Consider the following 27,796-nt stretch of genomic DNA (forward strand, 5'->3'; position numbering starts at 1 on the left):
ACCAACACTAGCTTTTGTGAATTGTGCAGGTGAGAACTCTACCTGCAATATATCATATGTTCCTGTAATCCTCCTCGCGTCACCATTCATTACATCATTTTTCTCACCCATCCAGCCCCTTCCCTATTCCCACTCCAGCACAACACAGCCCTCATCAATGTTGGTGAGGTATTCAAAATTAACTTTTAATTAAAAGCCATGTTGGTGGGGGATGACAATAAATCAACAATTTTAATTTCGATTAAAGAAATGAATAGTACCCGACATGTTTATCTTGTAATCATTCCTAATTACTGAAAATCAGACAAGGCATAACAATTTTATAACTGCTCTTTAAACCTATAGAAGGAAAGTGTAGTATACTAATAATGTACCATGAAGCATTTTACAGTTTTTACCTCTTAACAATTGTTTAACAGCTGCACATTTATCTTTAATAGTCTGCACAATAGAAATCAATAGAAATGAAACCACTTTAGTCATTTGATTTTATTACCATCTTTTGCAGGTATCACAATTCAGTGTAATACTGCAATGATCCAGTCACTTATGAACACAAATACTTATAAACATGTAAATAAAGAGAAATATTCAAATTCGGCATTGGGGAAACCATTCATTTTTTGAAATACTTAGTATCACACTGATAAAGATTTGTTTTACACAGATTGCCTTTGGCTGTTATTTAACATCAACAGAATTAAATACATGCAGAGCACAAAGAATGGAAATAATAATTGTGGTTTGTTTTTTAATGCAGCATAACTCTACACATACCACGGCAGGAACACTTGTCATAACACAAGATGAGTAAACATGCTATTTCTTGTATTCCTTCTACAAGAAATAACATTTACAAATAAATAAACTGGGCAGAGTAGGTCTTTAGGCCATTGCAACTCAAAAGTACACTTCCTAACGGATGAGGATATGAATGGTGTGGGCGGTAGTAGACCTGTGACCTGACACTGTTACCAGAGTTATTCCAACGAATCTTCTCACTGTGATAAATGCTGGAATGAATTGGACTTGTGTTGGAAATTGTGCTGTGAGCTGCTGTTATTGTTGGATTTCATCTTCTTTACCTGTGAACATAATATTTAGTTATTCACTGTTTAAAAAAATGTTTCAAATCTTAATACAGACAATGAGGAGGAAACATAAATAGAAGAAAGGAAATATGAAAGTTCAGAACCACAATGTGCCACTGCATTTCCTTCAAGGGCACATGAAACAGATTATGGGAGACAGATCCAAACACACAACAGATTTTTTTTTAAAAAAAACTAGTTGATCAGATGGAAGAATAACCACAGGAGGAGTCGTAATAATGGTAAAGTTCATAGGTTAGTAAACATTTTCCCCTGACACTGCTCAAACTGTTTAGTGATTTCATGTCTCATGATTGACTGCCTTTCAACTACTACCTCACAGGCCTATGATCCTCAGTATTAAGAAGCTCCTCTTATGCCATTCCACATCTATTCTTCAGCAGTGTTTCCATTTTTTCAAGCAACTATGCCCTCATTAATTTGTTACTCAGATATGAATCATATGTTTATTTCTTCCTTACACATGGGCCAATCCAAATGAAGTGGTCCAATAAAAATTAAGTTGGTTGCTTGACCATTTTTAAATATTTTAATTTTTTATGTGTGCGTACCTTATAATTGTGAAGTTCAAAACAGTTTTTAAAAATTTTTTACCTTTCACCTTTACTGAATGGCGGCCATTTTTGTTTGTAAGCACGCGGCAATGTTTCAGTTTAGAGATGTTAGCAAAAACATGAATATCTTTGCACTGGGTTAAGTTACAACATTGCAACTGACATGACTTTTTAGAAAAATGTCCTCTACAACATCGTCTACTACACAAAATACCCTAAATTCAAAAATAACCAGTCAAACTGACATCCAAAGTTTGGTATCCAAATGTTAAAAAATCCAATTTTTAGGCCCAAAAATAACAAACAAGGAGTGATTTCCTAATTTGTACACCTATATGATAATGTACTGTAAAAATTTCAACATTGATATGTGACAGTCAAATGCACCGAAAGTTTCCTTAAAACATTTTTCATTGGTATCCAAACTTTGTCACTAGTATATTTCTTGAATGATGTTCTTGGGCCAGCACGGTGGTAAAAATGCACAAAAACATCATTGTCTTCCAAACTTATTCTTTCAACCTCTGCAAGCCACCACTGTCCATCATACACACATGCTGCTATGCCATTCAACATTAAAGACAGATGTAATTTTATTGACAAAATGATCCTCATAAAATTCAGCTTCTGATGTTACATAGCATCGAACTAACTTTTCTGCAATGCCAAGGAATTTATGGAAATGCTTTGTTCCTTTTATTGCTATAGAGTTTTCAAATCTGGTTTGAAGTGTTGTTTTCATATGCAGAACTACTTCTTTCTTGATCAGAAAAGAGGTAATGCCTTTAATATTATCCTTGCAAAAGACATACATGTCCTGTACTGTGAGAATATGGTCTGTGGCTGGTCTTTGTAGGCTGGTTTTACTTACTTCACATTTTGTTGTACCTCCTACTAAATCACATGCATTTTTACCATGGCATGATGCAAAAAAGTGCCATTCAGCCTCCAACCCAAAGTCCACTTTGTGGTTGCACAGATCTGAAAAATTCTTTTTGTTCTTACACTGACTACCACCTTCCATTTGAAAAGTATAGCAGTTTCTCAACCCGGGGAAAAATTTTCGTTTATGTAATTTATTACATACTTTTGAAACACATGTACAGCCAAAGTGCTGTGCTCCAAGTAGTCACTTAGAATGCAAACTGAAGAACTGCAAACTTCATCTTTCTCATTTTTGAAGTAGAGAATAAATGGATGCACTTTAGCCTGGTCATTGACCCAGTGGTACCCCTGTATTTCATCCTGAATCACAAATGTAAAATTTTCTGCAAAATCAGCTAGCACTATGCATTCAGTCTCATGAAGTTGTGCTTTTTTGTCCTTCAAAAACTTACTTTGGATTTTAGAAACATAGTTGTGACGTTTGAGTTTTTGTAAGTTATCAATTAAAGATTCCAAGTACTCTTCCTGAGATTTAACCACTGTTATCATTTCTGCCCTGTCAGTTGTGACCCACTGTTTGAAGGTAATGCTGTCTGGCATTTCCTCATCATATTCGTGAAAATTCAATAAAGGTTTCTTTACCAGGGCATTTATTACACAAACTCATCATGCAGTCATAACTGTCAGTGTCACAGACATTGAATCTAGTAAGTCTTTGTAGTTAAGATCACTGCGTTTTGCACCCACATTCATCAGTTTGACATTTTGATGATATAAACAAACACATACAGAGTGTGTCCCTGAGGATCCAGCCAAAATACACCACTTAGGGTAGAGGTCACAAAATTTTTACCTTCCAATTTTGCATTCAGGATGAGAATTTTTGAACACTACATAAAGTTCATTTAAATTTGACAGCACTAGTTGTTTCTGCTTTGTTAGTTTAACTCCATTTATAACAACTCTTTTGCTATCTTTGCAACCTGGGCACATTCTACTGTTTTCCTTCAAAAAACTGCTGGATCTTTTTAATTGCTTCTTCACTTACACCTACTCCTTTCTTCTTTCCTAAAACTGGACGAATGCCTTGCTCTTTCACTAATTTTTGGGTTAGTTTAACCAAACAATGAGAAATGTTGAATTCATGAACTATTTTTTCTCTTGACCATGAGTCAGGGAGCAAACTTATTTAACTTTTTCCTCTTTAGATGTTACTGATCATTTAATTTTTAATTTCTCTATTAAGCTCAAATATTCAGTGTCTGATGATGCTGGTGGTAGGTTTTCTTCTTCTTTAGAAATAATGTTGGCAGCTGTATTATTAAAGAATGATTCCAAGTTTTTCTAATTTTGTCTGAAATTTGTTTTACCTTATTTTCAATAGCTGCTGTTCTTTTTCTGCTACTTAATTTTATTATTTTCGAAGCAATATGTCTAACTTAGAACAAGCAAAATCCAATATGCTAACAGCTTCCTCATTAGGAATATATATGTCATTAACAAGGTTACACGAGTCTGGTTCTGGATTCACAACAAATATTTTTGAGTAACATTTTGGCCACAGGGAATTTCTAGGAATCACATTACATTTCACTTGGGAAGCTGTTTCACTCTCACATAACAAGGACAAATGTTCAAGTTTTATTTTCCTCCAACTTTTAGATATAGGCTTTTTATGAACTTTAAGCGGATCACAGCACTTTATTCCAAAAATGTGGTTGTACTTCAGAATGTGTGTGTTCTCATGATACTCACACACCGATGTTACAGAAGAACTTACTCGAAATTTAAACAAAGTTTGTCTAACTTAATCAAAATCATTGACATTTTTCAAGTTTTTTGAAACCGTAAACTGTCTTGTGACACACTTCACTTGCTATCTGTCCAAAAGAGCACTGTTCATCCATGTTATTGCATTCCAGTTAATCTCTCAAAATTAATTACAAATTCCACACAGAACAAAGTACATAACACATTCTTCACTCTCGAAGTATGTACATCCGCTCTAACAGAGGTTTCAGAACAGACTGACTACAACAATGCCACACCCAGCAATAATTTACTACTTTATTGACAATAAACCTAAACGTAATTTGGCATTTTTATTACCATAGAACAAAAGAGAAAGTGCCTATTGTTTAATATTGCATTATTAAAAATAAACTAAATGAATATTGGGTGATAGTGCTAACTAAATATATGTCACAATTAAATTTTTTACAATGAAACAGTAAACTATTTAAACAGGCAATTGCCATAAGGTCAGTTGTAAAGTAATGTAAATTATTTCCTCATTTTCAAAAATTCATGCCTTTGTTCACAGTCAGATGTCAATGTCAAAATTTTCACATAACTTTGCTATCATATAGGTGTACAAACTGTGCAAAAATCATTTTTACATTCAGTTCCACCTGAGATAACCCCAAACTTTACAAAAAACGAAAATTTTTAAAAATTCATAAAAACTTAAGGAAACATTTGTAAGTGTTCTTGCTCTATGTAAGGTTAGTAGTGTACGATATCTAACTAAATCACTCCTTGTTTGTTGTTTTTGGGCCTAAAAAGTGGATTTTTGAACATTTGGATACCAAACTTTGGATGTCATTTTGACTGGTTAGTTTTGAATTTAGGGTATTTTGTATAGTAGGCAATGTTGTAGAGGACACTTTCCTAAAAACAATCATGTCAATTGCAATATTGTAACCTAACGCAGAGCAGAAATATTCAAATTTTCACTAATGTCCCCAGACTGAAAAATCTCCACACGTCTACAAATAAAAATGGCCACCATCCAGTAAAGGTGCAAGATAAATTATTTTAAAAAACTGTTTTGAACTTCTCAAATATAGGACAATCACATACAAAAAAATTAAAATATTTAAAAATGGTCAAGCAACCATCACTGGACCACTTCATATGGATTGACCCACATGTATCAACCCCAGTCTTAAATTAATGTACTGATTACAACCCTTACTGAGCATTATCAGAAACTTTGCAGTCACTGAAAACTACAAAATTTATCAGCAAACAAACTTACCCTTCCTCTTTTGAGCTCTTCATCATACGAATTTTCTGAAGACCTATTAGGTTCTTTACCATGCTCTTCCTCCAGTTCAGTGCCCACATAGCTCCATTCACCACGACAACTAGTCACTGCAACAGAAAGAAACTATATGAATGATGTGGCAAGTTAAGACGAGAAGGGCACAGGGAGATATGTAGTGAAACTAACACTTAACAAAACACACCACAGCTTCAATTTGATAATATTTTATTCTTTTCCAAAAAGTGAAGTGAGGGGGGGGGGGAGGGAAGAGGGGGGGGGGGGGAGAATCTTTAGTAAAGTGCACTGTGCCAGGGTTATTTTACATAATGAAAAAAGTGGAAGAAATGCCGCATAAAAAAAAAGGAACTGTATGCTACTTAAGACCAATTTCCCACTTTTTCTGGTCTCCAATGTGCCCTTTAGTGCCATGTCATTTTGAGAAATACGTTATGTGCTTTCTAAATTAGGTACTGTCTAGAGTAACAAAGTTATTAAGCAGACTCCTTTGTACACATTGTCAAACAGTGTGGCATGTGCAACCCCTACACGAACAGCAACTTCTCTTCAGACTATATCTTTCATTGCTCAAACTAGTCATTTAGTGAATTAAAAAGAAAGTTAAATTTGTAACTTTGGACTGGTTTTTCCCTTTACTGATGTAGGAAGTCTAAGGATTTAAACAATATGGAATAGAAAATACTTATGTACACCAACATTGTATGTGGTCTCATGTGCAAAGCAACTTACTAAAGATGGTTGTAAGAGAGAAAAACTTTTAGCATCCCTTGTGGGGTGCTGGGCCAGCTGTCTATGTGCCGAATGTGAAACCACCAGTGTGTGTGGGGGGGGGGGGGGGGGGCAGAGAGAGTGTGTGTGTGGGGGGGGGGCAGAGAGTGTGTGTGTGTGGGGGGGGCAGAGAGAGTGTGTGTGTGTGTGTGGGGGGGGGGCAGAGAGAGTGTGTGTGTGTGTGGGGGGGGGGGCAGAGAGAGTGTGTGTGTGTGTGGGGGGGGGCCAGAGAGAGTGTGTGTGTGTGTGGGGGGGGGGGGCAGAGAGAGTGTGTGTGTGTGTGGGGGGGGGGGGGGGGCAGAGAGAGTGTGTGTGTGTGTGTGGGGGGGGGGGGGGCAGAGAGAGTGTGTGTGTGGGGGGGGGGGGCAGAGAGAGTGTGTGTGTGTGTGTGGGGGGGGGGGGGGCAGAGAGAGTGTGTGTGTGTGTGGGGGGGGGGGGCAGAGAGAGTGTGTGTGTGTGGGGGGGGGGGGCAGAGAGAGTGTGTGTGGGGGGGGCAGAGAGTGTGTGTGTGTGGGGGGGGGGGCAGAGAGAGTGTGTGTGTGTGGGGGGGGGCAGAGTGGGGGGTGGGGAGAGGGCAGAGTAGAGGGAGGGGAGAGGGCAGAGTGTGGGGGGAGGGGAGAGGGCAGAATGGGGGGAGAGGGCAGAATGGGGGGGAGAGGGCAGAGTGGGGGGAGGGGAGAGGGCAGAGTGGGGGGGAGGGGAGAGGGCAGAGTGGGGGGAGGGGAGAGGGCAGAGTGGGGGGGAGGGGAGAGGGCAGAGTGGGGGGGAGGGGAGAGGGCAGAGTGGGGGGGAGGGGAGAGGGCAGAGTGGGGGGGAGGGGAGAGGGCAGAGTGGGGGGGAGGGGAGAGGGCAGAGTGGGGGGGAGGGGAGAGGGCAGAGTGGGGGGGAGGGGAGAGGGCAGAGTGGGGGGGAGGGGAGAGGGGCAGAGTGGGGGGGAGGGGAGAGGGCAGAGTGGGGGGGGAGGGGAGAGGGCAGAGTGGGGAGGAGGGGAGAGGGCAGAGTGGGGGGGAGGGGAGAGGGCAGAGTGGGGGGGAGGGGAGAGGGCAGAGTGGGGAGGAGGGGAGAGGGCAGAGTGGGGGGGAGGGGAGAGGGCAGAGTGGGGGGGAGGGGAGAGGGCAGAGTGGGGGGGAGGGGAGAGGGCAGAGTGGGGGGGAGGGGAGAGGGCAGAGTGGGGGGGAGGGGAGAGGGCAGAGTGGGGGGGAGGGGAGAGGGCAGAGTGGGGGGGAGGGGAGAGGGCAGAGTGGGGGGGAGGGGAGAGGGCAGAGTGGGGGGGAGGGGAGAGGGCAGAGTGGGGGGGAGGGGAGAGGGCAGAGTGGGGGGGAGGGGAGAGGGCAGAGTGGGGGGGAGGGGAGAGGGCAGAGTGGGGGGGAGGGGAGCGGGCAGAGTGGGGGGGAGGGGAGCGGGCAGAGTGGGGGGGAGGGGAGCGGGCAGAGTGGGGGGGAGGGGAGAGGGCAGAGTGGGGGGGAGGGGAGAGGGCAGAGTGGGGGGGAGGGGAGAGGGCAGAGTGGGGGGGAGGGGAGAGGGCAGAGTGGGGGGGAGGGGAGAGGGCAGAGTGGGGGGGAGGGGAGAGGGCAGAGTGGGGGGGAGGGGAGAGGGCAGAGTGGGGGGGAGGGGAGAGGGCAGAGTGGGGGGAGGGGAGAGGGCAGAGTGGGGGGGAGGGGAGAGGGCAGAGTGGGGGGGAGGGGAGAGGGCAGAGTGGGGGGGAGGGGAGAGGGGCAGAGTGGGGGGGGGGGAGGGGGGGAGGGGCGGGCAGAGTGGGGGGGAGGGGAGCGGGGCAGAGTGGGGGGGAGGGGAGAGGGCAGAGTGGGGGGGAGGGGAGAGGGCAGAGTGGGGGGGAGGGGAGAGGGCAGAGTGGGGGGAGGGGAGAGGGCAGAGTGGGGGGAGGGGAGAGGGCAGAGTGGGGGGAGGGGAGAGGGCAGAGTGGGGGGAGGGGAGAGGGCAGAGTGGGAGGGAGAGGGCAGAGTGGGGGGGAAAGGGAACATTAAAAACTCCACCCTAGTGCTTTTAGGGACAGAGGACAAAGGACATGTGCTAAAACTTAGATCAAATGATAAAACCCACTCTCACTAATAAAACATAAAACTAAAGCTGCTGTTGAGGCACTGTCACCCAATAACAAAGAGAGGGTGCTGGGAATGTTAAACAGGGTGTATATGTGGACAAGGAAAAAAATTCCCGGATTTCCCGGTTAAAAATACACTTTCTCCTGGTGACAGTATATTTTCCCTTATCAATCCTTTGAATGGTTATGGTTTTATAAATGGGCGTACAATTTCCCGGCACTTCAGAAAATGAAACTCGGGGAAAGATACGTTTTGGAAATATCTTTTATGTACAGCAACATGTACACTGTATTTTCTTATTACGAAAGTATACATTGGAATTCCACCAAACACCGCATGTTACTTTCCGAATCATTGAAATCGAGATTTCGATGCACTTTTGTAAGCTGTTTGTAGCTCATGTCACGTGATCTCACCAGCCGACGAGAGCGGATATTCAGAGCATAGGACACGCGATGTAGTCAGCCAACAGCAACATCACTGGTAAGTAGCATGAACACACAAACAGGGAAAGTTAATAGTTTAAATTAATATACATAGTGTTGCTACAAGAAAAGAAAAGCTTTCACATATGATATTGTTCTCAAGCTGCAAGAGAAGCTACGCTTTCGCATATACTGTTGATCTTTTTTGCGTGTGTTACACTTTGAGATATTTCACACAAATGTGCCAGTAAAATTTTTAATAATGACATAAATGTCGGATCTTCAGGGTTCGAAATTCTTCTAAATGGCTCGTCATCGAAGAGTTGATTTTTAAATGAGAGTAAAATGCTCTGTGACTTAATAAATTCATGGTACATTCTTGCACACAGTTCAACTTACGTAAAAGAATATTTACTCTGAAAGTAACGCTTTTCAAATCAGCATTCATTCACAATATTTTCCCGTGACCTGTTGGAAATAGGTTCGTTTCAGCAGTTAACAGAGAGCGCAGATAACAGTTGACACCGCTCTTGGGTGGCTATCATGACGTAGGAAGCTCGTATGTACGTATGTGTAAAACATTGAAAGATCATACATTATGTCATAAAAGAAACAAGACATGAGAGGATACTGAAAGAGCACTGAAATTTCGTGAATCATATTAAAGTGTGCACATTTCAAGTGCATACTTAAAGGGCACATTCATATGTCCAGATTCCCAATGAAGTAGACCTCGACCTGATATTAAGCTTTTCAATGTGGTTTTCGGGATGTAAATTTTCTTGGAGCACCAGTACTGTATTATATCATGTTTGGTTCTTTATTATGGCATAATGCCATATGTGCTACAAAATGAAAATGTGCACTAGAAATGCAGCGAACAGTTGAAACTAGCCAGTACTGTGGAATTCAACATTTTGTTTCAAATACATTGACTGCCTCTGCGGAAAAGGTTAACAAAAGTCAAATTTCTTTAACAAACAGACAAAAATAACTTCATTTTTCTGCAAGGCGATTAATGCTTGAATGTCAGAAAGGTGGAAATAAAATCAAATCTGAAACTAATGACGTATTTCAGCCTTCCGTAATTATGTGAAAGTGTTTTAATTCACTTGAGAGCTCCCGGCCACAGATATCCGCTTTGTTTTCATCTGACATGAGAGTACATGAAGGGGAAACAGCAAAATCACTAAATGTAAACACGGGTCACGTGGAGACTACCCACTGTAACTCAGACTGCTCTGTGCATCAGCCCCGGATCCACGACATTTGCGAACTGGGGCAATACTAAAAAAAAATCGAATTTTCAAAATACGTTCATCTTGTAGCGCACATCTTTCTGAAAAGTCTGAAACATAAAACATATGTATTCGAGGAAATGTAAGACATATTATTTGATCTTAAGTATGCCAAAGTGCAGTGCCACGACTCTTCATAAAGCATTTTTCTACTACACGTCCAAACTATTTAATAGCTGATGGGATTATTTGTAATCGAGAGAACAAGAATCTGAACTCTTTATTGCCTATTAGTTAATAACCTGGTGTTTTGTGTGACATAAAATTAAATATGGGATGTATAACACCAATACTGACAAGAGTTAAGTAAGAAATTACACATTTCTTAAAACCTTAGTTAATAGCATTTTTTTCTCTCTAATCTTGCTACAGCTTAACATGGCACGCTTTCCTTTCTGCGAAAGAATCTATTACCTCATCAAAGTTCGTCAAAAGTTTTGCTACATGAAAAATCATAATGTCGTTATCCAATACTGAAAAAGCTGTTAATACAAATAATACCCAAGACTGGTGTGGTTTCTCAATCTGATTACGTCTATTTTGTCACTGTCTGCTAGATAAAACAAAATAGGCCTTTCTAATATGGCAGCAATTTTGTAAAACACCAAATAAGCGAGACTGTTTCGGCACAAGTGGCCATTTTTATAACACGGCAGAATATAATCCACGAAGTACAAATATCAAATACCTATTAGGCCTACTAGAAGCAAAAAGCTTTATGTTAGGAAATAGTTTCACATTTCATTCATATGCATCAGCTTCTCAAGCATGAGATTGAATAGTAATATTACGAAATTTTTATATAAATTTGGAATCTTCTTATTCTTCCATAATTTGTGTGATGTCCACATTTCTTCTCCTTCCTCGTTCTAAGAAACAATCTTGTCATCATCAATTCTGTAGCTATTGATGCCACTGTCAAAATTTGTTCGCTGATTAACTTCACTAACCCTGCCAGGATCACAGGTTTAGTTATCCCGTGATTATTTTCCGGTTAGGCGTTATTACGTGTTTGAACAACACTTTTTCCATGTTACTTCCTGAATAGAACTTACGCAGCTGCTAGCCGGGGACTATACTACTGGTCCTTACTAGTGTAGCGATCAGGCCAAAAATTTTCTGTCAAAATTTCATTTTCTTGGATACACCGAGAAGATACTACATAATCTCTCTCACCTGTTATTCCTGTCAGTCGTTTATTTCCATTCTGGTAGTCTGAATCTATGGATTTCGCTAATAATTATAACAATGCTGATCATTCTCAAACCCAATCAAACACATAATCAGACAGCAATTGGCATTCATCCGTTTGGCTTTACTCCTCAGCTCGTACAGCACCGTCCCCTTTTGTCTGCAGAAAGTTTATTTCTAGATGCGATGAGGATTCTCTTGACAGAGACATCACGTACACTATGCATGCATTCGTAAGTCAACTTATGATTAATTCAGAAATCAACTTAAAATGTGTTCAAAAATATTCAAAAATCGATAGACAAATGTGGGCTGGCTGCTAGGCACTTCATGAAACAAGTTTTTTTCCTCAAGAATATGAATTTGGCGCCTCCCTTTTCCTGGTAGATTGGAGGCAATTTGTTGTTACGAAGCACTGCATAGTCTTCCTAAAGCCTTTGACACATTTTCAATTGGCAGATGCTTGCATGAGCACTGAGTGTTGTTGTATATGGCGCATTTCCTTTGCAATTTAAATTGTTTTCGTTTTTTCTCTCGTTTATGTTGTATTGTTGAAGTATTATTCTGCAGTAGCGGGATATAGTAATATCCTTTATTAAATTATCGGTTCTTACCAGTCAAAATTACAAAAATCTAACTGAAAACTAAAACAACGAAAAATTCCCGGAATTCTAAAAATATCCCGGGTTTTTCCCAGTTCTCTCCCAGATGAAAACATTCCCGGGTTTTTCCCGGATCTCCCGGTTGTCCCGGATCATATACACCCTGTTAAAAGTCCACCTCAGAGTGGCTAAAAGTGGGCAGTCCAGCAAGAGGTGTACAACCATCATTTGTGAGCCACAGCAACACTGAGGTGAGTTCTCATGACAGAGGAGGTAACCATGCATTAGCTAGGTATGGCCAATGCGAGAGGACCGCATGGAAGACTTCCACACATTCTTAGTATCCTTAATGATACATAGTTTGTTGTGTGTACTGTTATGCCATTCCGTCTTCCAAAGCCGAAAATACCTGCAGCATAAGACAAAATGCAGGTCAGTTTCGGAGATGCTCATCTCCAGAAGCGATTTCCACGTAGCCTGTTTGGCCAGCCTGTCGGCAAGTTCGTTGCCAGGGATTCCAACGTGTCCTGAGGTCCACATAAACACCACTGAATGACAGCACCGTTCCACGGCATAGGTGGACTCCTAAATGGACGCTACCAAAGGATGGCAAGGGTAGCACTGGTCGATAGCTTGTAGGCTGCTCAAGGAGTCATTACACAAGAGAAATGACTTGCCAGGGCCCCGGTACATGTCGAGAATCGAGAGGAAGTGATAGTAGAGAGCCGCAGGGTTAACGGAGTCCTTAGGGCCATACAAAAGGTCCAGAAGAATCTGCGGCCTAGGTGTAAACCAGGGAGGTGTACGTGAATGAAACTCAAGGAGAGGTGATAGCGGGAAGGACTCCAGTTCAGACAGAAGGGACAGGACGCGAACCACAATCTAAAGTCCTGACCTGGGCTGTCGATGCGGGAGATGAACTGCTGTGGTTGGGAAAAGGAGACGGTAATTCAGATGCACAGGAGAACTACAAACACATGCAACGTAACTGGCGTGCAGCTGTGCATGTCTAACCTTCGATGGAGGGACTCCGGCTTCCACCAGGATGAATGGTGCGAGACTGCCAGAAATGCATGACACACACGACTTCGCAGCTGAAAACAGGAAGCTGTGGGCTAGAGCCCACGACTGCACCTAGTGAATGGCTCCCTGTAGGCACCACTCAGCCTGTAGGAGCAGTACGAAATGCAGAAGTAATTCACATACAGAGAAGGTGAGAGTGACTGCCCTACAGCTGCTGCTAGACCGTCAATAGCCACTAAAAATAGAGAGACACTCAATACGGAGCCCTGTGGATTGCCATTTTCCTGAATACTGGGGGGAACTACGGGAGGCACTGACTTGGACATGGAAAGTACAGAGCGACAGGAAGTTTTGGATAAAAATCAGGAGCAGGTCCTGAAGACCTCACTCATTTTTGTTTCGTTTTTTTGGTTATGGTTTTATGGTGCAAAACTGCTATGGTGCTATGGTCATAAGCGCCCATTCTGCGGCTTAGGGAAGGGTAAAAGAACCGAATGTGAAATCGGCAGCAATGGGAGCGAAACTCAAGAAGGAGGAAAACTAAAAACGGAAGGAAACCTTAGAAAACTACTATTAAAGGGGGGGTTGTATTCCCCAAAAAGAAGCTTCAAATGACCGATGTCATCTCAAGGACATAATCGGCTGAGTGCATGTCATCTGCTGAAAGGGAAGATATATTGGGCAACAAATGTAAACTGGCACGTAGCGGATTAAAATAAGTAATAAATAATAGTTAAAATTACCTCCTTTCGACAACAAGGACGGGAGGAAGAGGTTTTACATCCTGAAGTTTATTATCGGGAAGTGTAGACCAATGTGTGTGTGTCATAAAAGAATAACACGACAGCATAAAATGCTCATGGCAGCATAAAACACAACTGCATAAAACAGTCTGTAGATCAGCAAAGGGAACCATGCTAACAGTGGGCCGAGACTGCAGCCTTAGCCGCTATAACACTGCCTCATTTCCGCAGATGCTGACGTGCCCTAGGATCCAGAGGAATGCCAGAGAGACTCTGAGCAAGTGGAGGCTGTCCTGAATCTGGTGGACCAGAGGGTGGATGGGATAAAGAACTTGGAGGTTGGTAAGAGAGATGAGCGAATCCGAGCATATAATATAATGTAGTTGCTTATGGCAACGCATGTATAGGACAGCCTGGAGAACAGCATAAAAATCAAACACTGGTCGGGAAGCCAAAAATATATTAGGGATGTCACCAACAATATAGGCACTCCCGACACCAAATGTGGTCTTTGAGTCATCAGTGCAAATAAATGTGGCACCCTCCATTTGTGTGCATAGAGCAGCAAATGCCCGACAAACTATCCTTGGGAAGCTGACAAAGGGCATGGATGGAGAAATGGAGAAGACAGGTACAGGGATGAAGCCAAGGTGGTGCCATACCACCATTTGTCAAGAAAGTTTTAGGAATATGGAAGCAAAGAGAATGTAACAGTTGACGGAAGCAGACTCCGAGTGGTAGTAGAGAGGAAGGGTGGCCTGCATACCCTAAATCCAAGGTGGTGTCGAAAAAAAGGGCATGGGTCGGATGGGCAGGCATGGAAGACAGATGACTAGCGCAACGACTTAGTAGGGCAGCTCACTGATTGGACAGCGGAGGTTCAGCAGTCTCAGCGTAAAGGTGCTCCACAGGCTGGTATAAAAAGCTCTAGACGCTAAATGCAATACATGGTGGTGGACAGAGTCGAGATGCCAAATAGACAGCCACGCAGAGAAGTAAACTATGCTTCCATAGTCCAGTTTCAAGTGCACTAAGGCACGATATAGGCAGAGGCAGACCACTCAGTCCGCTACCCAGGAGGTAGCGCTCAGAACACGGAGGGTGTTGACGGATCGCATACCCACTCATAGAATGTGGCAAGGATATGATGCCGCCCAGTCGTGTCGTATGCTTTATGTAAGTCAAAACAGACAGCAAACAAATGTTGATGTCTGGAAAAGGCTATTTGGATGGCAGACTCGAGGGACACAAGATTATCAGTGATAGAGCAACCCTGGCAGAAGCCACCCTGACATGGAGCCAGTAGGCCACATGACTCCAGGAACCAACCCAACCGCCAACACACCATATGTTCCCGCAGCTAACAAAGAAAGTTGGTGAGACTGATGGTCCAATAGCTATCCACATAAAGCGGGTTTCGACCAGGTTTGAGCACTGGAATGATGGTGCTCTCCGCCATTGCAATGGAAAGACGCCATTGCACCAGATCTGGTTGAAGATGTTGAGGGTGCGAAAGGTTTGGGTGCGGGGGAGGGGGGGGGGGGGTAGTTCTCCAATGCAGAGGCTCGAGCATAGTCATAGTGCTCAGCAAAGTACTCGGCAATCGCGTTTGTGTTGGTAGATAACACACCACTGATGTTAATGCCAGAGACACCTGTTGGGGTCTGGTGCCCAAAAAGACATCTGATCTTCATAAAGACTTGAGAAGGTGACATATGTCACACAATGGTTGACACATACCTCTCCCAGCAGTCTCATTTCCGTCGTTCTATAAGCTGGTGAATGCAGGCACGGAGCTTTGGGGTCGTATTTCTTAGCATTGAAGTTAGACCTCGATCACTTAAAGACTGCTGGTGTTTGACCACCAGCAAGAGATGACGTCCTACGCTTCATGGCATGTCATTCACCCTGACGCCACCCACTCCGACCAAGGGACCTCCCCACAGGCACCACCCAGCTGCAGCAAAGGAACCCTGGCCCCAGGGTGATGGGCATCTACTCCTTGGCATACGTGGGGAGTTAACAGCGCAGCATCAGCAGAGAGAGCCCTGTGTGGTCAGGGGGCTACAACCAACAGGGTACATGGCAGCCCCACCACAACAGACTGGCTACTGTGCTGGATATCACGTGCAAACAAGCTAAGAAGTCCATTATCGTTGACAGTGCAGAAAGCAATACTGCACAGAGGATGGAGGAAAATGCACCCAGGAGGGTGACCTCGCCCAACAGCTGGAGTGAGAGGAAGTGCAGATCCACGTCGATGAAGGATGTGGGAGGTCTCAGCACATGATGGACGATATGTACCACGTAAGGCACCCTCCCCCAACTAGCTCACTCTTCGGGAAAATTTTGAAAAATGGATGTCAAACCCTACAGGGGACCATCACATAAAGGCCGAAACGTGTTAGACTACTTTAAGACGCCTCTTACAACAGGCACGAATACGTCGGGCCTATTCCAACCTCCAGACCCGCAGGGGGGAATGCACCCTTCAGCTTTTAAAAAAAAAAAAAAAAAAAAAATCAAGAAGACTTTTGTTTTGTCCTACCAGTGTGTTGTAGTGAAAATAGAAATGAGCGTATGGCATCGTTGGCCAGGAGGCCCCTATTCAGGGAAGTTCGGCTGCCAAGTGCAAGTCTTATTTCCATTAGACACCACATTGGGCAACTTTTGACGCCAATAATGAGGTCAACACAACACCCAGTCCCAGAGTGGAGAAAACCTACAACCCGGCCATGACTAGAACCCTTGCTTGCATGGGAGGCGAGCATGTTACCACCCAGCTAAGCAGGCGGAATGTTGTTGTCAACAAAGTTGTGGCTCCAATACACCGATTCATTAATATTAATCATCATTACTACAAGAAAAGAAATTCCTTGCTGTTTCAATTCCTTGTCATACAGCAGTGAAACATGGTGTGATTGCTTCCTTTCTCTTTCCTCTTCTTCATCACCAACCACCCACCCACCCCCCACCCAACACCCACCCACCCCCCACCCACCCCCCACCCAACACCCACCCACCCCCACCCAACACCCACCCAACACCCACCCAACACCCACCCAACACCCACCCAACACCCACCCAACACCCACCCAACACCCACCCAACACCCACCCAACACCCACCCAACACCCACCCAACACCCACCCAACACCCACCCAACACCCACCCAACACCCACCCAACACCCACCCAACACCCACCCAACACCCAACACCTCCTACTTCAGTGTTCCTTTACCAGCATTTCACACATTTCACTTGCATCAATCTCAGGTGCCGAAATCAGGATGTCTTCATCACAACAAACAATAGCCTGGAATGTCCCATTTTCAGAAATATCAGTGATCCTGTTACATTCTTCTTCTGGAACAATGCCGTCTTCAACAGCAACTGATGTATTGCAGCCAGCCTTTGTGAAACAAATACTGTCTGATGTACCACAGAATTCCTGGTAGCAACAAATATATGCATGCCATGTGGAATGTTGAGTCTCATCACTTTCTTCCTGTCCAGAAATGAAACTGACTTCTGCTCAACTGTTGTTTGTCCAGGTCCAGATGCTGCAGATGCCTTGCGCAGTTTGGAGAAAGGAACACAATGCTTATAGCCCTTAGAAATCATGTTTCCTTGGTATGTACAGGCTATCAATCAATAATAATTAAGAATTTTCTGGAACTACCTTGGAATCCAAAAGCCTGAAAAATCGTGTTAAAGATTTTTGACATCAACCAAGCACTGCTGTTGAACTCAAGGGTTACCAAGTATCTTTACATGTTTATGAAACACCTGGGAACTTTAAATTTTCCTATTTTAAGTGAAACCAACTTTTCACTTCCATCCCTATATACACACTCTAGTGTTATCATCCATTCTTTCCTTTTTTATCTCCATGTAATTTTTCTCCCTTAAGTAAATATGATTTTGCAGCAAGTAATTACGATAGCTGTCATTTGTGTAAATCAATAAAAGATGCCACATTCATGCATTGAAAATATCTCTGGGCTCATAACATCTTCTCTACAACTCACACCAAAGTGCCTGGCAGAGGGTTCACTGAACCATTTTCACAATATTTCTCTACTGTGCCACTCTCAAACAGCATGGGGGAAAAATGAACACTGACATCTCTCCATGTGACCTATGATTTCTCTTATTTTATTACAATGATCACATGATCTCTTTCCTCTATGTAGGTGGACATCAACAGAATCTTTTCGCATTTGGAGGAGATTGAAATTTCATGAAAAGATCTTGCTGCAGTGAGAAACTTAAGTTTAATGACAGCTGCCCCAACTCGCATATCATATCTGTGATGCTCTACCCTCTATTTTGGAATAGTACAAAATGAGCTGTAATCCTCTAAACTTTTTTTGATGTCCTCTATAGCCAGGTAAGGATCCCATAATGTGCAACAGTACTCCAGCAGCTGATGGTTAACTTAATGCAGGCAGCCTCTTCAGTGGATTTGTTGCATCTTTTAGGTGTTCTACTAATAAAACACAGCCTATGTTTTGCCTTCCCCACATTATGTATGTGATCATTCCAACTTAAGTTATTCATAACAGTAACAGAGTGTATATACAGACATGGAAAAAAATTCCCAGATTTCACCCGGATTTTGTCATTAAAAATACACTTTCTCCCGGGTGAAAACATACTTTTTCCCTGTTAACTGACAGTATATTTTCTCTCTGAACTGTATAATTTATCAGTCCTTTGAATGCTTATGGTTTTATACATGGGCGTAGAATTTACCGGCGCTTTAAAAAACTAAACACAGGGGGAAAAAACATGTTTTGGAAAGATCTTTGGTGTGCAGCAACATAAACGCTGCATATTTTCATATTACGAAAGCATAAATTTGAATTCCAAACAAACACCGCATGTTACTTTCCAAAGCATTGAAATTGAGATTGTGATGCGCTTTTGTAAACTAGTCATAGCTCATGTCACGTGATCTCGCAAGCCGATGACAGCGGGTATTGAGAGCTTAGGACACATGATGTGGTCAGCCAATAGCAACATCACTTAAGTTGCACAAACACAGAAACAGAAAAACTTAATGGTTTAAATTAATATACATAGTGTTGCTACACGAAACGCAAAGCTTTCACTTATAATATTGGTCTATAAGATTAATACACTGCAACAGAAGCTAAGCTTTCACATATAATGTTGGTCTTTTATGCGCGTATTACAGTTTAAGATATATCACACAATGTGCCAGTAAAATTTTTAATAACGACATAAATGTCCGATCTTCTGGACTCGAAATGCATCTAAATGGCTCATCATCAAAGAGTTTATTTTTAAATGAGAGTCAAACGCTCTGTGATTTAAGAAATTCATCGTACATTCTCGCACATAGTTCAACTTGCGTAAAAGGAAATTTACCTTGATGGTAATGCTTTTCAAACCACCATTCGGAATATTTTCCCACGACCTGTTAGAAATAGGTTCATTTCTGCTGTTGCCAGAGAGCGCCTGATGACAGGCGTCACCGCGCTTGCGCAGCTACGATGTCGTAGGGAGCCCGTATGTTCGTTCGTGTAAAACATTAAAAGATCTTGCATTATTTCATAAAAGAAACAAGACATCAGAGGATACTCCAGAAGTTGAAAACGTTTACTTGAAATGCAGTGAACAGTGTGTGGAATTAAGCACTTTGTTTCAAATATATTTGTCTTCCTTAGTGGAAAAGATTAATAAAAGAAAATTTCTTTAGCAAACCGACAAAAATAACTTCATTGTTCTCCAAAGTAATTAATGCCTGACTGTCAGAAAGGAAGAAGTAAAATAAAATCTGAAACTAATAACACATTTTAGCCTTTCATTATTATGTGAAAGTATTTTAATTCACTTTATAGCTCCTGGCCACAGAAATCTGTTTTGTTTTCATTTGACGTGAGAGCAGTAAACGAAGAGGAACAGCAAAATAAGTATATGTAAACACAGGTCACGTGGAGACTATCCACTTCCCCATTATAACTCTGACTGCTCTCTGCGTCAGCCCCGGATCTACGATATTTACGAACCGGGGCAACACCCCGCCACTCCCTTGTGCAAACGATAGGTCAAAAATTTAAAAAAATAGAATTTTCAAAAATATGTTCATTTTGTATCGCACATCATTCTCAAGAGTCTGATGCATAAAACACATGTGTTCGAGGAAATGTAAGACATGTTATTTGGTGGTAAGTGTGCCAAACTGCACAGCCTCGCCTCCTCACAGAGCATTCTTCTACAGCACGTCACCGTATTTCGCTCTGTGGAATTGAAACGTGTATATTTTGTAATGGATGCCATCAAACCATATTCATGACAGTGGAAATTAAAATGTCCTGTGGTGCCTCTCCTGCTTACAGTCTGCGGGTTTGACATCCTGTCCCTCTTCAGAAAATTTGCACCCTATATTCCCTATCAGCTAACAACTTGCTGCTTTGTGCGACACAAAATTAAATATAGGATACATAAACCCAGTAAAGACATGAAACAAGCAAGACAATACACATTTCTTCAATCCTTAGCGCCTGGAATTTTTTCTCTGTAATCTTGCTACAGCTTTACATGGTGTGATTTCCTTTCTGCAAAAGAATCTATTCCTCATCAAAGTTCGTCAAACATTTTGCTACATGAAAAATCAAAATGTTGTAGTCTAATACTGAAAAAGCTGTTAATACAAATAATACCAAAGACTGGTGCGGTTTCTCGATCTGATTACATCTATTTTGTCACTGTCTGCTAGATAAAACAAAATAGGCCTTTCTAATACTGCAACAATTGTAACACACACCAAACAAACGAGACTGTTTTGGCACAAATGGTCTTTTTTGTAACGACAGAATATAATTCACGGTGTACCAATATCAAATGCCTAATTAGGCCTACTACAAGCAAAAAGCTTTACGTTAGGAAATACACTACTGGCCATTAAAAGTGCTACACCAAGCAGAAATGCAGATGATAAATGGGTATTCATTGGGCAAATATATTATACTAGAACTGACATGCAATTACATTTTCATGCAATTTGGGTGCATAGATCCCAGAACAACCACCTCTGGCCGTAATAACGGCCTTGATACGCCTGGGCATTGAGTCAAACAGAGCTTGGATGGCGTGTACAGGTACAGCTGCCCATGCAGCTTCCACACGATACCACAGTTCATCACTAGTAGTGACTGGCGTATTGTGACGAGCCAGTTGCTCGGCCACCATTTACCAGACTTTTCAGTTGCCGAAAGATCTCGAGAATGTGCTGGCCAGGGCAGCAGACGAACATCTTCTGTATGCAGAAAAGGCCTGTACAGGACCTGCAACATGCGGTCGTGCATTATCCTGCGGAAATGTAGGGCTTCGCAGGGATCGAATGAAGGGTAGAGTCACGGGTCGTAACACATCTGAAATGTTCAAAGTGGCGTCAATGCGAACAGGTGACCGAGACGCGTAACCAATGGCACCCCACCCCATAACGCCGGGTGATATGCCAGTATGGCGATGACAAATACACGCTTCCAATGTGCGTTCACCGCGATGTCGCCAAACACAGATGCAACCATCATGATGCTGCAAACAGAACCCGGATTCATCCGAAAAATTGACGTTTTGCCATTCGTGCATCCAGGTTCGTTGTTGAGTACACCATTGCTGGCGTTCCTGTCTGTGATGCAGCGTCAAGGGTAACCGCAGCCATGGTCTCAGAGCTGATAGTCCATGCTGCTGAAAATGTCGTCTAACTGTTTGTGGAGATGGTTGATGTCTTGCAAATGCCCCCATCTGTTGACTCCGGGATCGAGACATGGCTGCACGATCCTTTACAGCCATGCGGATAAAATGCCCTTCATCTCGAATGCTAGTGATACGAGGCCGTTGGGATCCAGCACGGCGTTCCGTATTACCCTCCTGAACCCACCGATTCCATATTCTGCTAACAGTCATTGGATCTCGACCAACGCGAACAGCAATGTTGCGATACAATAAACCGCAATTGCGGCAGGCTACAATCCGACCTTTATCAAAGTCGGAAACGTGATGGTACACATTTCTCCTCCTTACACAAAGTATCACAAAAATGTTTCACCAGGAAACGCTGGTCAACTGCTGTTTCTGTATGAGAAATCGGTTGGAAACTTTCCTCATGTCAGCATGTTGTAGGTGTCGCCACTGGCGTCAACCTTGTGTGAATGCTCTGAAAAGCTAATCATTTGCATATCGCAGCATCTTCTTCCTGTTGGTTAAATTTCGCATCTGTAGCATGTCATTTTCGTGGTGTAGCAATTTTAATGGCCAGTAGTGTAGTTTCACATTTCATTCACACGCTCCAGTTTCTCAAACATGAGATCGAAAAGTAGTAGTATGAAATTTTTGTACAAACTTTGAATTGTCATATTGTTCCATAATTTGTGTGATGTCTCTGTTTCTTCTCCTTCCTCGTTCTAACGAACAGTCTTGTTATCATTAATTCTGTAACTATTCCTGCCAATGTCAAAGCGTATTCGCAGGTTAACTTCACTAACTCTTCCAGAATCACCGGTTTAGTTATCCTGCGATTATTCTCCGCTTAGGTATTGTTACATGTTCGTACAACGTGTTTTCCGCTTCTTCCAGAATAGAACTTAAGAGTGGCTACTAGCCGGGGCTGTACAACTGGCCTTTACTAGTATAGCGATCTGGCCAAAAATTTTCTGTCAAAATTTCATTTTCTTGGATACACCGAGAAGATAATGCGTAATCTTTCTTACCTGTTATTCATTTATTTCCGCTCCCGTAGTCTGAATCTATGGATTTTGCTAGTAATTATAACAATGCTCATCATTTAGAATCCTAATCAACTACACAATCAGGCAGTGGTTGGCATTCATCTGTTCTGCCTTACTCCGCTCAGCTCGTATAGCCCCTTTTGTCTGTAGGAAAGTCTGTTTCTACACGCGACGAAGATTCCCCTGACAGAGATATGTACACTATGCACGCATTCACAAATCAACTTACAATTCATTCAGAAATCAACTTAGAATGTGTTCAAAAATCGACAGGGATGTGTTTCAAAGTCATACGAATAATCTATAGACTAATGTGCGCTGGATGCTAGTCGCTTTGTGAAACTAGGTTTTTTCCCCTCAAGAATATGAATTTTAATTCAGCGGATTACTCCTATTTCTTTTATTGAGTATTGGTGTGACCTGTGCAATTTTCCAGTCTTTAGGTATGGATCTTTCACAGAGCAAGTGACTGTATACAATTGCTAGATATGGAGCTGTTATATCACCATATTCTGGAAAGTATCTAACTGGCATACAGTCTGGCCAAGAATTTTGATCTGTTTTGTGTACTATGGGGTAATAATTCCATCTATTATTAATTTATATGGCATAAATATTTCAATTGCTATCAATGTTATTATTTTAAATTTAAGACACATCTGGTCCATGCTTCCATAGTTATTTCATAAGGAATATAGACTTGCTCTTATGAAGATGCTGAAGATGTCAAGTTAATTTTAAGGTGATTTTTTAAACAGATATATTTCGCTTTTATTTTTGTCGACATTTGAATGTTACAGTATTCAGCCTCGCTACAACAATATTGTGGTCACAAATCCTTGTATCCATCATGATGCTCCCTTGGGATTATTGCTAAAAGGTCAAGTATGTTTTTGCAACTATTTACACTTCCTGCGAGCTCCTGAAGTATCTGCTCAAACAATTTTTGAAGTAAGCATCTATTACAATTTCAGACAATGTTTTACACCTATCATCAGTTTTGAACATAGATTTTCATCAACACATCGAAGGTAGACTGAAGTCACCACCAACTATAACTGTATCAGTGACCTACCTATTTTAGACGATACTCAAGTTTTCTTCAAACCTTTCAGCAACTATATAATTTGAGTCATGGTGGTTGGTAAAAGAAACCAATTATCGATCTACTTCAACTGTCGAGTATAACCTTTGCCCATACTAACTCACAGAACCTATCTACTTCAATTCTGCTACCAGATAAGCTACTGCTAATAGCAACAGACATGCTACAACCGACTGTATATAATCTATACTGTCTGAAAAACCACTAGAGTACTTTGCAAAACTTCAGCTGCCCTTTTCTCCTGCTTTAGCCAGCTTTCAGTTCCAACAATGATTTAAGCGTCAGTGCTTTCTATTAACACTTGGTGGTCTTGTTCTTTCCCAACACAGCTACAACAGTTTACTACTGTAATACCTACTGTCCCTAGGTCTAACCTCATCCTGTGTTTGATTTGCACCCTTTGAGACTGAAGCTCTCTAACCTAAAAAGCTGCCCAGTCTACTCCACACAGCCCCCACCACAGACACCTCCTGTGTGTAATGGACCCCAGACCCATTAAGCGGAAACCAATACTAAACCAACCTTTCCAGCCTTTGCTTCAAAGGTCTGGAGGAGGAGGAGGAGGAGGAGGAGGAGGAGGAGGAGGAGGGGGAGGGGAGCAATCCTATAAATGATGCTACAGATGATGAGCTTTATTTTCATCTTGCAACTGAGACTGGCAATCCTCACCACACCAGACAGCTGTCTGAAACCAGAGAGAATTTCTTTCGATCCAAAGTGGCACACATCATTGGTAACAACATGAGACGCCACCTGCAGATGACTGCACCCTGTGCTCTTCAAGCATCTGAGAGGACCCTTTTCACATTTGGGATGACTCTTCCCTGGTATGCACACAGGGAGCACACTGGACTTCTTCCTCTCTCTATTCCTAAGAGGCACCATTACACACCTAACATTGAAGCTCCAAGAAACCACTTATCCCACCTTTTGTGACTGTTCACATCTTTGAGGGTTCCTCTGAAACAGGATTAGCGAAAGCATCTGGCCCAGGATCTTTATCTGTCACAGTTAGTGCCTGAATGCTCCTTGTCAGACAAGCTGGAGAGGCCTTGCTATCAAACCCCCACCCCTCCTCAAAAGTTTTTGTTGCCTACCACAGCTCTGAACAACTTCCCACTCAACCACAGTTGAGGGGTAAACCTCAGTGCATGCAGTAGCAGCGGAGGCCACAGTAATCGACCGATTGGCAGACCCTGTATCATGTAATGGAACTGACAAATAGACGTCATTTTATTTTATTATACACTAAAGTCGTGTTAAAAAAGCTTTTGCTTAAGATAATACTAAGTTAGGTGTTGCGATCACTAATCGATATTGGAATTGTATGTTCTTTGTAGCTTATGACCGTGATCTTTGGCCTACAACGGGTTTTCGGCACTAGAGTGTTGGCCGCGGTTGAGTGTAGTTGTGTATATAGTTTTGGCAATAAATGTGTTTTGATACAAAGAAACCATGGAATACTGCGTCATTTTTCGATAGCCCAGTAATAATTAAAAAACCCGCACCTTTTCTTGGACCCAAAGCAGCAAAGGAATCATCGCCTAGACAACAAGAAGCCACATGGACAACGCAGACTCAGCAGCATCAACAAAGGAGACATCATGGCCAGCTCTACTAGAGTACTATACAGCCATTAGCCACACTGTAACGGTGTCCTTATGGAGATAACTTTTCCTGCACAGTAGAGCGGGTTCGTGACAACTGGGGGCTCGTTGCTGGGATTAAGACATTTATATGTACTGGATTGACGAAATCTGTTGTGCAGAAGTCTAATGACCACGTGGTACGAAGTGCTATACATGGAAGTCAAGGGAGACGAAACGAAGCAGTAAAGTGGACTGACCACACGTGTGAGGACTGAAAAGATAAGTACATTTGTGTAGTGCTGTTTATTCCTTTTATTATTTTGTGTGTGAAATTTCACAAAAATGACCATTGTGAAAGAGGAAAGTGGTGCTGAATCCAAGCAGGATGGTGAAAATTTGTTAGTCTTTGGGGACATAAACATGCCGATAAAAACGGAAGATGAGTCAAAGAAGCCGATCAAAGTCTTAATTCATCAAAACGTGAGATGTCGGACTTTAAATCACTGTTATAAATGATGGAACAATCGTTAGCTTTAAATCAGACTGTTGCAGCCCGCTTACAAGCTAATGAAGAACAATTGCAAAGCATGAATCAGACGGTCGCGCACAGTTTTCGGGTTATAAATCAAAGTGTCGCGTCTAGAGGGAGCTATGAACAAAAAATTTGATAATGTCTTACTTTGGGGTAATAAACTTCGCAACGATATATCAAAGATAGACAAGAAACTTAGCAAGGCAGAAACAAAGATTTTGGCAGTAGAATCTAAAGTGGGAGAAGTAAAATCTAGTCTGAGTAACAAAATTCAGTCTGTAAAAAATGAACTGGTCACAGAGAAACAGAAAAATGCAAAGTGTTTTGTTAATGTTAATAGTCAAATAGATACAGTTTGTGTAAATGTAAAAGCTATGGCAGTAGATCTTGAAAGGAGAGTAGACTCTAAACTAAATGTTGTGAATGATAAAATGGAAACAGTCAGTAACACAGTAAAACTCCACGACATTGAAACTAAGACAGATGTTAGCGAATTAAAAAGTACAGTATCAGAGTTAAACCAAAAGTTTGAAATATTTAGCAATGAAATTTTTCTATGAACACATGTACCTTATTATCCAATATTCCAGTTAAAAACTTTTCTAATGAGTGTAGTTTGCATCCTGTTGACTTTCTGCAGAGTTGTAGAGACAATTTTTTGCCCAATATGAGTGAAAGTTTCAAAATTAAGTTTGTTAAAAAATTTTTGGAGGGGGAATCTTTGTCATGGGCCAACCAAAATTTTTGTATGGACATGTCTTATGCAGAACTTGAAATTGAGTTCTTAAAACGGTTCTGGTCTGAAACTGAACAAGCCAGGATAAAGAGCGAGTTCCTGAATGGGCCAAATTATAGAGAAACACAGGGGACTATGAAACAGTTTTGTAAGAATCAACTGAAGAAACTTGTACATTTGAGTAAACCCTTCGATGAGCTCACACAGATAGATGCTTTAAAGAGAAGGTTGCCAACAGATGTGCAATGGGACCTAGTGTATGGACCAGATGACAACATTGAACAATTTCTAAACTATGTGGACAAGCTTGACAGGATTATAGACAAAGTGGGGAAACCAAAAAACTATTTCAATCACGCACAAAGAGGTGGGGATCATAGTTGGGGAAACACTAATTTTACCAGGAGGGAAAACAGTAGGCCCAACCATAGTTTTCATCATAGGGAACAAAATAGTCACAATATTAATAATAATTTCCATTCAAGGGAAAACTATAATTTCCATTCAAGAGGACAATCTGGGAACAATTGGAACAGAAGTAATTACAGGGATTCTGAAAACAGGAATTGGCGTGAACATAGTGACACCAGGGGTCAAAATGCTATGGGAAGTCCTGAAGTAAAAAAACTAGTGTGCGCTCCATTGTCGGTCCACAAGGTAGGGGCGAAAAGCATAGATAATAGATGGACCAATAACAGTGACTACATTGCACCAAGAGATACGTCTCAAGTAATGAGTAGTTATCTTATGAATGTGTACTACCCTCTAAACACAGTACCTGTTAAGAATGAACACATTGGTTGTAATAAAGAGCCAGAGAAAATAATTGACTTAGTTGAATTTTATGAATGGGCAGAAGCTTGTAATTTGTCAGAGGACCTGCAGATTAACGATTTAAATGATTTAGGAATTGATGCACTGATGAGGGAACCAAGTGAGCAAATTGTCGACACTGATTTAACGAGCAAAGAATTAAAAACACTTGGTTGTGAAAGCAACGTTTTAAGTTTTCGGGAGAGAGAGGTTGATGATTGTAGTATTTGGGAAAATGAAGATTTAATGATACATGATGATGGTGAAAAATATTTTGTTTGCTTGAAAGAGGAAATGGAGGCATTAGGTGTTGTGGGAGATACTGATAAGCATGTTGTAGATGTACCCAAGGATGTTATTAACAGTTTAAGTGGTGTTAATGCCAGTGTCACAACCAAGAGGCTCTGTAATCCAACATCTTATGAAGGAACCTGGGCAGTTGATAAAGATTCCCTGAACAGTAAAACTGACTGTGGAAGTAGGCTACCATGTGCAATGAACAAAGGTGAATTATTTCTTTATAATAT

General features: G+C 42.0%; 1 protein-coding gene across 2 annotated transcripts in view; it reads right to left on the reverse strand.

The window, feature by feature from the left end:
- Positions 1 to 622: 622 nt before the first annotated feature.
- The window catches only part of LOC126251943 (mucin-5AC-like), a 58,433-nt gene continuing 31,259 nt past the window's right edge, over positions 623 to 27,796 (reverse strand). For both annotated transcript variants that reach the window (XM_049952702.1, XM_049952703.1), the window contains exons 4-5: positions 5,592 to 5,707; positions 623 to 1,085 (exon numbers count right to left, since the gene is read on the reverse strand). In XM_049952702.1, coding sequence (XP_049808659.1) covers positions 999 to 1,085; positions 5,592 to 5,707 — 203 coding nt within the window. In that variant the 3' untranslated portion in view covers positions 623 to 998. The remainder of the gene's footprint in view (positions 1,086 to 5,591; positions 5,708 to 27,796) is intronic.

The sequence above is a fragment of the Schistocerca nitens genome, chromosome 4, assembly GCF_023898315.1.
Source record: "Schistocerca nitens isolate TAMUIC-IGC-003100 chromosome 4, iqSchNite1.1, whole genome shotgun sequence".
Classification (NCBI taxonomy): domain Eukaryota; kingdom Metazoa; phylum Arthropoda; class Insecta; order Orthoptera; family Acrididae; genus Schistocerca; species Schistocerca nitens.